The 13,668-nt window shown below is 39.9% G+C and overlaps 1 protein-coding gene across 2 annotated transcripts in view; it reads left to right on the forward strand.

The window, feature by feature from the left end:
- Positions 1–3,765: 3,765 nt before the first annotated feature.
- The window catches only part of UFL1 (UFM1 specific ligase 1), a 51,829-nt gene continuing 41,926 nt past the window's right edge, over positions 3,766–13,668 (forward strand). Inside the window, exons 1-3 of one of the 2 annotated variants that reach the window (XM_019929449.3) lie at positions 3,810–3,908; positions 5,060–5,205; positions 6,493–6,521. In XM_019929449.3, coding sequence (XP_019785008.2) covers positions 3,832–3,908; positions 5,060–5,205; positions 6,493–6,521 — 252 coding nt within the window. In that variant the 5' untranslated portion in view covers positions 3,810–3,831. Of the gene's footprint in view, positions 3,909–5,059; positions 5,206–6,492; positions 6,522–13,668 lie in introns of both variants that reach the window. The other variant, XM_073789443.1, reaches the window with a different exon arrangement.

The raw sequence follows: 13,668 nt of genomic DNA on the forward strand, positions 1-13,668 counted from the left end.
ATCTTTTTACTGCCTTCATAGTTTTGCTTTTTCCATAATGTCATGTAGTTGGAATCATACAGTATGTAGATTTTCAGATTGACTTCTTTCACTTAGTAATATGTGTTTGTTTTCTCCTTGTCTTTTCATGACTTGATAACTCATTTCATTTTGGTGCTGAATAGTATTCCATTGTCTGGATTTACCACAGTTCATTTATCCATTCACCCTTTGAAAGAAATCTTAGTTGCTTCCAAGTTTGGGCAATTATGAATAAAGATGCTATAAACATCTGTGTGCAGGTTTTATGTGGACATAATTTTTCAGCTTCTTTAGGTAAATACCAAGGTGTGTGATTGCTAAATCATGTTAAGAGTATGTTTAGTTTTGTAAGAAAGTGCCAAACTATCTACAAGGCAGCTGTACCAATTTGCATTCCCATCAACGAATGAGGATTCCTGTTGCTCCACATCCTAGTCAGCATTTGGTGTTGTCAGCGTTCCAGATTTTGGCCATTCTGATAGGTATGTAGCGGTATCTTGCTGTTTAAATTTACATTTCTTTGATGACATATGATATGAAGCAACTTTTCATATGCTGCTTTGTCATCTGTATATCTACTTTGGTGAGGTGTCTGTTAAAGCCTTTGGCCCATTTTTCCACCTGGTTGTTTATTTTCTTATTGTTGAATGTTAAGACCTCTTTCTATCTTTTGGAAAATAGTCTTTTATCATATGTGTCTTTTGTAAATATTTACTCCCATCCTGCGGCTTGCCTTCTGTTCTCTTGATATGGACTTTCGCAGAGCAGTTTTAAATTTTAATGAAGTCCAGCTTATCAATTATTTCTTTTATGCATTGTGCCTTTGGTGTTGTATCTAAAAAGTTATTGACATACCAGAAGTCATCTAAATTTTCTCCTGTTATTTCCTAGGAGTTTTATAGTTGCATTCTACATTTAGGTCTGTGATCCATTTTCAGTTAATTTTTATGAAGAGTGTAAGGTCTATGTCTAGATTAATTTTTTTTTTTGCATGTGAATGTCTAGTTGTTCCAGTACTATTTTTTGAAAAGACTGTATTTGCTCCATCATATTACATTTTGTTCCTTTGTGGAAGATTAGCTGACTATACTTACGTCGGTTTATTTCTGGGATCTCTATTCTGTTTCATTGATCTGTTTGTCTATTCTTTCACCAATGCCACACTGTCTTGGTTACTGTAGCTTTGTAATAAGTCTTAAATTCAGGTAGTGTCAGTCCTTCAAATTTGTTTTTCTCCTTCAATACCATGTTGACTATTCTGGGTCTTTTGACTCTCCATATAAACTTCAGAAACAGCTTGTTGATACCCACAAGGTTACTTGCTGGGATTTTGATTGGGATTGCATTGCATCTACAGATCTAGTTGGGAAGAATTGACATCTTGATGATACTGAGTGTTCCTATCCACGAATATGGACTAATCTCTCCCTTTATTTAGTTCTTCTTTGATTTCATTCATTAGAGTTTGTAGTTTTCCTCACGTAGATCTTATACATATTTTGTTAGATTTATACCTAAGTATTTCATTTGGGGGCTTGCTAATGAAAATGATATTGTGTTTTCAATTTCAAGTTCCACTTGTTCATTGCTGGTATAATCTTAATTTTAATTAACTTAAATTTAAATAGCTTCATCTGTCTGGTGGCTATCCTTTTAGTCAGCACAAGCCATCTCTACAAAGTACAATCATGAATTCTTCCCTTTTTAGGAATAAATGTAAATGTTACTACTGTACCAAAATGTAGTGCTGCACCAAAACATTTACACTGACTTACTCATTTAACATTTATGGAATATACCAGGCACTATGTACCAGTTGTCATCCTAAATGCTAAAGAGCATCTAGGAGCTCACTGAAGAGCTCAGACTACTGAGAGATGTAGTGAGTAAAAATTACAATATAATTTTGCTTGCTGCTAGAGACATCTGAATAGAAAATTGTGGGGATACAGCATGTGAAACAATTGCAGGAATTTAAAAAGTTTCATTGAAGAGTTTTATTTAAGCTGGGACGTCATGGAAGAATAAGTTAAAAAATAAATGTGGGTAGAGGAGAGTGAAGAAGAGGACAGGCATTCCAGAAGAGACATGAAGTCCTGAAAAGGCTTGGTGTATGGAGGACACAGTGTGCTACTCCACATGTGGTATGCAGCCGCAGAGGATGCTGCTGGAAAGTAGACTCCATGCTGATCGTGAGTCTTACATGATCAGTAAGAAGTCTGGATATCAAGTAGTCACATAGTTCATTATACTTCCCCTATTGTTATAAATTTCATACTTTATATTAAATGCCTTTTTAAAAATCTGCTTCCTTAGATTTTCAAGTTGTTTATGGCAAGCTCACGTCTGCCTTATCCACCACTGTACTCCATGGCATCTGGTAATCAATAAGTATTTGTTACATGAATGAATGTTTCTGCTTGTTCTGAAACTTGATGCCCTTTGGGACCACATCACCTACTCTATTCCAAGTTACCGCTTTAATGTCCGGTGTTCCACCTCTCAGTTTGCAACCACATTGCCCAACAGTTTGCCTGTTTGGTGGCAGTACTTAGTGACAGGTTTTATTACTGTTTTCTGCATTTTAAATAAAGCTGGATACTTTACTAGACAAGAACATTTGTGGCATTGGCTTTGAGTGACCCAGAATGAGATACTGAGACGGGAAAGTAACTGAAATAACTCCCCTCCACCAACTCTATAGGGCATATAGTTAAAAGGAATTATATATGTATAGTATATACATTTTTTAAAAAATGAAGAGTGAGGTATAAAAGTAAAACGGATCAACAAAGGTACTCCAGAGTAACTACTTTTTACCGATTTCAATGTAGGGGTAAGCAAAACAAACGTGCTCCTTGTTTCTTCCATTCCATCCATAGCCATATACATTTACTACCTTATGTTTATATTTCTTCATTATTTGATGGAGCTAATCCTCCGCGTAAGAGAAATCGGAAAGGCTCTAGACTACATGAAAGCAGTTCCCAACATTTATGGTACCCAAATTATTCACATTTGTGCAAAAAAAAAAAAAAAGTAACTATCCAACAGGTTCAAAGCTTTGAGCCCAAGTAAAAATAAGCATGATGGGGCTTCCCTGGTGGCGCGGTGGTTGGGAGTCCGCTTGCCGATGCGGGGGACAAGGGTTTGTGCCCCGGTCCGGGAAGATCCCACATGCTGCGGAGCGGCTGGGCCGGTGAGCCATGGCCAATGAGCTTGCGCGTCCGGAGCCTGTGCTCCGCAACGGGAGAGGCCACAACAATGAGAGGCCCGCGTACCGCCAAAAAAAATTTTTTAAAAATAAATAAATAAGCATGATTCCCTATACAAATGGGATTGCCCTTCCTTAATAGCTAGAGAAGAGGGGATGCTAACTGCAGGCCCCGGCACATCTCTTCCTCACCCCCCCTCCCAAAAATAAAACAAAGGGGAGGCAGAAAAAAAAAGAAGAGTCGTTAATTTGATTACACTGCGCCAAAAACATTAGGGATAATGCAAACAAAGACCTAAAGTAACACTTTATTAACTTGGCTTTCCTACAACCCATCCACGGCCGGGCAGAGACCTCGCGGCCTAGCTCTCAGCAGTCCCCGCCAGGCTTCCATAGCCGAGGACAAACCTCCCGCGCGGGGTGGGCGGGGCTGAGGCCTTTCGGGCCCCGCCCATGCCTGCGCCGGCCGCACGCGTTTCGTAGCTGCGTCGGGGAGGAGTCTCTTGTCCCTCTGCGCGGCCCGTTCCGCCCCGGCTCCCGTGGCTTTTCGGCTGACGTGTCTACTGGTGGCCGGCTGCTTGGCGAGTAGGGCTGAGATGGCGGACGCTTGGGAAGAGATTAGGCGGTTGGCGGCAGACTTCCAGCGGGCGCAGTTCACAGAGGCCACGCAGAGGTGCCTGACTCTCCCTCTCCTTTGTGGAGTCCAAAATAGCCCCAGGGCGGCCACGCCAAGATCTGAGGCCGCAAACCCCAGGCCTTGGACCCCGGACCTTCCCAGCCGCTGTCAGCGTTCCCGCCCCCTCCCCCGCTCCCAAAGCCTAGATTGCGGCTGCCAGTATAATACCCGGCGCGGGGAGACCGAGAACATCCCCCCACCCTTTAAGCCCCAGCCAGGTGCAGGCGCGGCCTCCCCCCACGACAGCTGGGGCTGGTGACTTGGAGCTGTCTTAAGAACGTCTCTCTAACCCTTACTTAACCGTCAGCAAGTCATTGCCTGTTATACACTTCCTGACTTAGAGCTTGAAAGGAGAGGCTAACCCCAAAGTACAGTACTTTGCAAATACTCTGTTGACCCCTTAAACATTTTGCCTTTTTATTCACCAGAACAGATGTCCTAGGCCAGAACCAGGGTCTTATCTGTCATTTTTAGGGACTCCGGACACTGATATTTCCTACAAACCCACTAACCTTTGCGGGGGGGTGTCCTGAAAAGCACCCTAACTCTGCTTTTTACCATTACCGAGCACGTAAAAAGCTAGTAGAACCCTTTTTTATCCGTTGACTGTTCCTTGTCTTGTTTCTTCTGGGGCTGAAGACTTTAATCCCTTGATGCTGTGTTTTGTATCAGTGCGAGCAAACTAGGACACTTAACGTGTTTTCCTGTCTCCTACCTACAGATGAGTTGCATGAATGAGACAATAATGCATTCAATAAAAGAAAATTTTGTTTTTTTTTAACTGAAGCTAAATTGAAAATTGAAATAAAAGTAGGGCAGTTTTTTCCCTTATGTAAATTACATGTCCTAATTTTTCAGATTTGAAGATTAGAAGCAGGCCTAGAAGAGAGAGCAAACTTGAAATCTGTAATAGAAAGATTTGTAACAATGAACTACATGATTTAAGTTCGTGTAAACCTGTTTACTCCCTAGAACTTTTTTTAATTTATTGAATTAGTATTATACTAATAAAAGATACAGATTTTGTAATATAGAACCTAATGACTACCCAAACCCTTTTAAAAGCCCATTTTCATACGTTTTCTTAATCATATTATGCACTGAATGTATCAAATGCATTTTTAAAAGTTAACTTTTGTTTCCCTCAGGTTGTCAGAGCGGAATTGCATTGAGATCGTGAATAAATTGATTGCTCAGAAACAGCTAGAAGTAGTTCACACACTTGATGGGAAGGAATATATTACTCCAGCCCAAATTAGTAAAGAAATGAGAGATGAGTTACATGTTCGAGGTGGTAAGTAATTCCTTAGTTTTTTTCTTCTGGTTCTTTGGAAGGGGGGGAAACCCTTAAAACTATACATCATAAGTGATTTGGAGGTTATAGGACACCCTTTCAATTGTTAATATGGTAATCAGCCTTAATATTTTTAATAGGTTTAGGTAAACCTGATCGTATAATTTAAATGAAGTCAAATATTGTCACTTTAAAAATAGCATTTTTGGGCTTCCCTCGTGGCGCAGTGGTCGAGAGTCCGCCTGCCGATGCAGGGGACACGGGTTTGTGCCCCGGTCCGGGAAGATCCCACATGCCGCGGAGCGGCTGGGCCCGTGAGCCATGGCCGCTGAGCCTGCACGTCCGGAGCCTGTGCTCCGCAATGGGAGAGGCCACAACAGTGAGAGGCCCGCGTACCGCAAAAAAAAAAAAAAAAAAAAAAAAAAAGCATTTTTTTTTATTTTGAGTTATGTGTTCTGTATGTGAATTAATCAGCTGTTTCTTTTCACAGTTCATGAATTTATTGGGTGACTCAGGGGTGGATACTTAGCTGCCTCTTGCCAGGTGATAATTATGAAGAGGAAATAGAGATTTTAAAGTATAGATTGTTGAAAATCAAGGTTGTACTACCATGCTCTTTTTTAAACTTTAAGTATTTGCAAATTAGGAATCAATGTAATAGCGTGCTACATCTGTTTGTAGGAAATGCTATTACAAGCATACAAAAAAGTTTTTGTTTCCTTTTTCTTTTTGAAATTTGAACAAATTACTGAGCAAATTTGAAGACGTTGATTAGATTAGATGCATCTGTGAAAACAACTCATTAGATGTTGTTAGATATACCCTTGGTGTTTGTTTTTTATCTTCCTGCATAGTCCTAATAAAATATTAGCTATAATTTGGAATACTTAACAGATATTCTTTAGCTAATAAGTGGTAACCTACCAGTTTCAAATAATTGAAAAAAGTTTACCTGAATTTAGTTGTATCTCTTTGGTCACAGTAGATAAAATTGCAAAGGGAGGTAAATAACCCCTGTATATCTGGCTAAACCGTGTATCAGCTGATTCTCTAATTGGCCTGATATGACAGATGGAACTTTGAAAATAAACTGTTGTCTGTACCTTAAGTGATGAAAATTTATTCAGCTAATGGTTTGCTTTTGAAGACATTAATTATCGCAGCCCTGTGTCCTTTGTAGAAGGAGGACGTTGACGGTCCAAAACATAAATCTGTTGGAATTTACAGTTTTTGGCTGGTATGTACGTAACACATAATGTAAAATAAATGAATGTCTTTTCTTTAAAGGTCGAGTAAACATTGTTGATCTGCAACAGGTAAATTTCAACTTTATAATAGTTTTTACTTTGATTCCTCAACATTAATTTTTTCAGTGCCCTAAGTATTCCTTGGTACTGGTATCATGTTTTGTGTTTGTGAAGAAATAATTACATAACCCTCACTGACATATATTGAATCAGTTTAATAAGTTCTTCTTTCTCAGTTGACTTGCTTATTCTTTATTCTTTATGAAATAAACTCATAGTTGTCATTTTATGTAATTACAGAATTTATGTAATTACAGAATTTATGTAATTTTGGGAGAAAAATTACCGGTTTCCTGTTTGTTTGTTTTTAATATGTGGAAGTAAAAGAAATGTAGATATTTTTAGAAAATACAGGTATACATGTCATCAGTAAGGTACACTACAGTATATACAAGAAACTGGCAAATTTTGTGTGAAATGGTATATCTTTTAATTTTTATTTTATACTGGAGTATAGTTGATTTATAGGTTTTTTTTCAGATTATTTTCCTGTATAGGTTATTACAGAATATTGAATACCATTCCCTGTGCTATACAGTAGATCCTTGTTGATTATCTGTTTTATGTATAGTAATGTGTATATGTTAATCCCAAACTCCTAATTTATTCCTCCTCCTGACTTTTCCCCTTTGGTAACCATAAGTTTGTTTTCAAAGGCTCTGAGTCTGTTTCTGTTTTGTAAATAACTTCATTTGTATCATTTTTTTTTTAGATTCCTCATATAAGTGATATCATATGATAATTGACTTTCTCTGTCTGACATACTCCACTTAATGTGATAATCTCTAGGTCTGTCCATGTTGCTGCAGATGGCATTATTTCATTCTTTTTTATGGCTGAGTACTATTCCATTGTATATATGTAGCACATCTTTATCCATTCCTCTGTTGATGGACATTTAGGTGGTTTCCAACCTAATTGGAAGCAATTTACCTATTGTACATAGTGCTGCAGTGAACATTGCCGTGCATGTATCTTTTTGAAGTATAGTATTCTCCGGATGTATGCCTAGGAGTGGGATTGCTGGATCATATGGCAATTCTATTTTTAGTTTTTTAAGGAATCTCCGTACGGTTCTGCATAGTGGTTGTACCAATATACATTCCCACCAACAGTGTAGGAGGGTTCCCTTTTCTCCATAGCCTCTCCAGCATATATTGTTTGTAGACTTTTTGATGATGGCCATTCTGACCAGTATTAGGTGATACCTGATTGTAGTTTTGATTTGCATTCTCTAATAATTAGTGATGTTGAGCATATTTTCATGTTGTTTTGGCCACCTGTATGTTGATGGAGAAATGTCTGTTTAGATCTTCTGCCCATTTTTTGATTGGGTTGTTTTTTTGATATTGAGTTACATGAGCTGTTTGTATATTTTGGAGATTAATCCCTTGTCACCCACTTCGTTTGCAAATATTTTCTCCCATTCTGTCGATTGCCTTTTCATTTTGTTTATTGTTTCCTTTGCTGTGCAAAACTTTTAAGTTTAGTTAGGTGCCATATGTCTATTTTTGTTTTTATTTTCATTACTCTAGGAGGTAGATCCATAAAGATATTGCTGGGAGGGAGACGCAAGAGGGAGGGGATATCTGTATATGTATAGCTGACTCACTTTGTTATACAGCAGAAACTAACACAACATTGTAAAGCAATTATACTCCAATAAAGATGTTAAAAGAAAATATTGCTGCGATTTACGTCAAAGAGTGTTCTGCCTATGTTTTCCTCTAAGAGTTTTATAGTATCCAGTCTTACATTGAGGTCTTTAATCCATTTTGTGTTTATTTTTGTGTATGATGTTAGAGAGTGTTCTAATTTCATTCTTTTACATGTAGCTGTCCAGTTTTCCCAGCATCACTTACTGAAGAGATAGTCTTTTCTCCATTGTATATTCTTGCCTCCTTTGTCATAGGTGAATTGACCATAAGTGTGTGGGTTTATTTCTGGGCTTTCTGTACTATTCTGTTGATCTATATTTCTGTTTTTTGTGCCAGTGCCATACTGTTTTGATGACTGTAACCTGTAGTATAGTCTGAAGTCAAGGAGCCTGATTCCTCCAGCTCTCTTTTTCTTTCTCTGGATTGCTTTGGCTATTTGGAGTCTTTTGTATTTCCATACAAATTGTAAAACTTTTTGTTCTAGTTTTGTGAAAAATGCCATTGGTAATTTGATAGGAATTGCATTGAATTTGTAGATTGCCTTGGGTAGTATAGTCATTTTGACGATACTGATTCTTCCAATCCAAGAGCATGATATATCTTTCCATCTGTTTGTGTCATCTTTGATTTCTTTCATCAGTATCTTACAGTTTTCAGAGTACGGGTCTTTTGCCTCCTTAGGTAGGTTTATTCCTAGGTATTTTATTCTTTTTGATGCAATGGTAAATGGGATTGTACCCTTAATTTCTCGTTCTGATCTTTCGTTGTCAGTGTATAGAAAAGCAAGAGATTTCTGTATTTTAATTTTGTATCCTGTGACTTTACCAATTTCCTTGATGAGCTTTACTTATCTGGTAGCATCTTTAGGATTTTCTGTGTATAGTGTCATTTCATCCGCAAACAGTGACAGTTTTACTTCCTTTCCAATTTGGATTCCTTTTATTTCTCTTTTTTCTCTGATTGCCATGGCTAGGACTTCCAAAATGATGTTGAATAAAAGTGGCGAGAGTGGACATCCTTATCTTGTTTCTGATCTCAGAGGAAATGCTTTCAGCTTTTCCCCATTGAGTATGATGCTAGCTGTAGGTTTGTTGTATATGGCCTTTATTATGTTGAGGTGTGTTCCCTCTATGCCCAACTTTCTGACGAGTTTTTATCATAGATGGGTGTTGAATTTTGTCAAAAGCTTTTTCTGCATCTATTGAGATTATCATACGGTTTTTATTCTTCGGTTTGATCAGTATGTGTCTTGGCTTGTTGCTCCTTGGGTTTATCCTGTAAGGGACTCTGCGCTTCCTGGTCTTGAGTGAGTGTTTCCTTTCTCGTGTTAGGGGAGTTTTCGGCTGTTACCGCTTCAAATATCTTCTCATGCCCTTTCTCTCTCTCCTCCTTCTGGGACCCCTATAATGTGAATGTTGGCACATTTAATGTTGTCCCAGAGGTGTCTTAGGTTGTCCTCACTTCTTTTCATTCTTTTTTCTTTATTCTTTTCCACAGCAGTGATTTCCACCAATCTATCTTCCAGCTCACTTATGTGTTCTTCTGCCTCATTTATTCTGCTGTTGATTGCTTCTAGTGTATTTTTCATCACAGTTATTGTATTGTTCGTCTCTGTTTGTTCTTTAAATCTTCTAGCTCTTGTTTAACATTTCTTGTATCTTCCCAGTCTGTGCCTTCATTCTTTTTCCGAGATCTTGGATCATCTTTGCTATCATTATTCTGAATTCTTTTTCAGGCAGATTGCCCATTTCCACTTTACTTAGTTGTCCTTCTGGGGCTTCATCTTATTCCTTTATCTGGAACATATTTCTCTACCATGTCATTTTATTTAACTTTCTGTATTTGAGGTTTCCATTCCACAGGCTTCAGGATTGTAGTTCTCCTTGCTTCTGGTGTTTGCCTCCTGGTGGGTGAGGTTGGTTCAGGGGCTTGTGCAGTCTTCCTGGTGGGAGGGACTGGTGCCTGCCCCCTGGTGGGTGGAGCTGGGTCCTGCCCTTCTGGTGGACAGGGCCATGTCAAGGGGTGTGTCTAGAGGTGGTTGTGGGCTCAGGACGTTAGGTAGCCTTTCTGTTGATGAATGGGGCGTGGTCCCACCCTGTTGGTTGTTTGGCCTGAGGTGTCCCAACACTGGAGCCTGCAGGCTGTTGGGTGGGGCCAGATCTTGGTGCCAAAATGGCGACCTCCAAAAGAGCTCATGCTGAGGAGTATTCCCTGGGGCCTCTGCCACCAGTGTCCTTGTCCCCACAGTGGGCCACAGCAGACCCCCACCTTCCTAGGAGACCCTCCAGGACCCTAAGGTAGGTCTGGCCCAGGCTACTGTGGAGTCACTGCTTTGCTCTGGGTCCCAGTGAATATGAAACCTTGTGTGTGCCCTCCAAGCGTGGAGTCTCTATTTCCCCTAGTCCTGTGGAGCTCCTGCACTCAAGCCCACCGGCCTTCAAAGCCAAATGCTCTGGGGGCTCTTCCTCCTGATGCCAGACCCCTAGGCTGGGGAGCCTGACGTGGGGATCAGAACTCTCACTTCTGTGGGAGAAACTCTAACAGAGGATCCAGTTTGTGGATTATTCACCTGGCGGGTACGGGGTTTGATTATATTGAGAAAGCGCCCCTCCTGGCATCTCCTTCTGGCTCCTTCTTTGTCTTTGGATGTGGAATACCCTTTTTGATAGATTCCAGTGTTTTTTGTTGATAGTTGTTCAGCAGTTAGTTGTGATTTTGGTGTTTTCTTGAGAAGAGGTGAGCTCACGTCCTTCAACTCCACCACCTTGTTTCCCTACCTTCCAAAAATGAGCAGAACTGATGTCGTTAGGTTAGAGGACCTTGGTCCTTGTCTTTTTTGGAGAGAGAATTCCACTGTAAAGCAGGCACAGAGTTTATCGGAAGCACAGTATGTGCAAAGAGAACAAAGAAGCAATTTATTTAGAGCAAAGCAGAAATACACACCCAGAGAAGAGTGTGGACATTCTCCCTGATGAGGAGCACACCAGAGAGGTGATTTAAATCACTTATATGGAGGCAGTTTTTCCGGGCCTTTGTTTTCCTTTGGCCAGTCATCTTGCTTCGTTTCCCACCTCTGACCAGACCCAGGGCCCTTCCTGATATGCGTGTGCACCTTTTTGCCAAGGTGGATTCCAGCACAGAGGCCTATGGAAGATTGACAGCACCTTTTATGGGGCAGCGCCCCTTCCTTTTTGACCCCCAAGGAGTCTTTCTGCACATGTGCAGTCAGGGAGGTTTCCTTGACCTCAGGAGTGATAGATGCAGTCATCTTATCTAATTACTTCAGCAGAGCTCAGCTCCTGCCATTAACTTTGTCCTTGAAGTGTCTAGGGCATACAAACCTCCAATTACTCTGCCTGACAAACTCTAGCTCTTCATCCCAGGGGCCTGTCTACCTTCTACCTCAAATCCCCCTGAGAGATGTGAACCCCAAGAAATCTTTATTGGGAGGACGAACAGCAACAGTCTTTCCTCTATAGATTCTTTAGGCTGGCAAGGGGCTCATAGACCCTACCTACTTGGGGTCATGGAGCCCTCACCAGGTTTCATTAAGGGGCCCCAGGGTGACTTCTGTTATTATTCTGGCAAGATCCGTTTCAAGGAATGGCTGGAATCTCTGGATCACCATCATCTTGTCTGGGAAACTGTTGCAGAGAACAAACTGAAGAAGTAGATTAAAAGAAGGCAAGGGCCAAAGATCAGTAAAAGAATTATTGTAACCAGAGGCCCAAGCAGGAGTAAGAACCAGGTTACATTTGGTAACAGTTTTGGTACGGGTCCAGATAGAGTCAGTACTTGGCTTATCCTGTCCAAAGAATGGAACCATTTGGCCTGGTCATATATTTTTGACGTCCTTTTCTGTTAACCCAGTGTGATTGTTGTAGGTGTTACAGTCCCAGTTAGAAGGAGTTGGAGGATTGACAACCTGAACATTAATAGACTAAACAGATCTAATTTTTTTTTCCGGGAGAATAAACCTGAGACCCAATATGGACCTGGTGCTTCGGGGAGACCTGTAGCCACGTAGCCAGTTGTCTAGTTTTATCTAAGTAGGTTTTAACCTTTGATGTGTTATTAAAACATAAATAACAGGAGCTGTTGGTCACTACACATGTCCCTTCTTTCTGTTAATGTATGATCTAAAGCAATTTTATTATTTAAAAATGTAGTAGTTACAAAAGGAGACCTTGAAAACGTAAGGTTGTAGCTACCAGCTGTCAGCTGGTATTGTCCTGAGAACGGCCGGTGGCGTCAAGTTTGACACAGCTCATAAAACTTAAGTTCTCAGCAATACAAAGTCTTTTCTGAAATCACGCCCATAGTGTCACCTAGTATTACCTTGGATGGCTGACTTTTTGACTTTTAATTGTAATTTTTCCCTTAATAGCCAAAGCAGATGTCACCGTTAATGATTTTAATGTTTTTCTAGGTATGAGAAGAGGCAAGAATTAGGGATCAAAAATATCCTTACCTGAAAATACCTATCTGAAGGCCTGTTCTGTCACTTTTTCCCAGAGCACAGAGTGCCTCATTTCTGATTTCCATTCCGAACTCTTTTCATGGGATGTTGAAGGTCAGCAGCTGAAGCAGCTCATGATTTAATCCTTGTAGAGGTAGATGGCGAGTGCCAGTTTCCAGTTGGCAGGGCCCTTTATAATCATAAATTTGAACATGGTTTGGGCGGCATTTTATGACCATTTTGTACCATGGTGCTAGGAATGTTCATTCCCAGGTCTGGTGAAGATTTTGCTGACAGGCCACTCACTGTGCTATTTATTACTGGACGAGGCCTTGTTATCAGTAGCCAAAAGTCTCTGGACCACCTGTCTTACTAGTCTCTTATGATCCAGGAAAATATTCCCTTTTGTTGCTTCCTCCCATATCTAGAGTTACACTAACAGCCATTGATTTCGTATGAGACTATATATATATCATCATTTTATCAGAGATCAGTCATACATTTGGTAATGTAAGAAACAACAATTTTGTAAAACAGGCAATAAAAAATAATATAGCTAGCAGTATTAGGTCAGAAGTAAGGGTTTAAGTCAAGAACTCACATTAGGTGCAGCCTAGTACATCCCCAAGTTGTCTGTCTTAGTCTGTTTTGTACCACTTCGTATCTTTAAGGGAAATTATATACATTGGCATTGTCCATAAGACGTTCAGCCTAATTTCCTAATGTTACTAGGCTGGTTATCCTTAGTATAGTCTAATTGTTCCTTTAAACTTAAATGATCATAGCCTGGTGTTAATCTCCAGGTTGTAGATCATGGAGTATGTGACCTTTATCCAAAGGTTGATTATGAAGTTAGGCTTCAGAAAGAAACTTAGAATGTCCCTTTAATAATTTAATTAAATTTTGTAACAATATAATGTTAACAGCAAGGAACTATCTGGGAAGTGAGTCTTAGTAGACACAGGCCTTAATTAACAAAACTAGAATTTAATATTTAGTGAAACATAATCCTTTTTCTAAAATGCCCTCATTTCCACCA

Source organism: Tursiops truncatus, chromosome 12 (genome assembly GCF_011762595.2).
Source record: "Tursiops truncatus isolate mTurTru1 chromosome 12, mTurTru1.mat.Y, whole genome shotgun sequence".
Lineage (NCBI taxonomy): Eukaryota > Metazoa > Chordata > Mammalia > Artiodactyla > Delphinidae > Tursiops > Tursiops truncatus.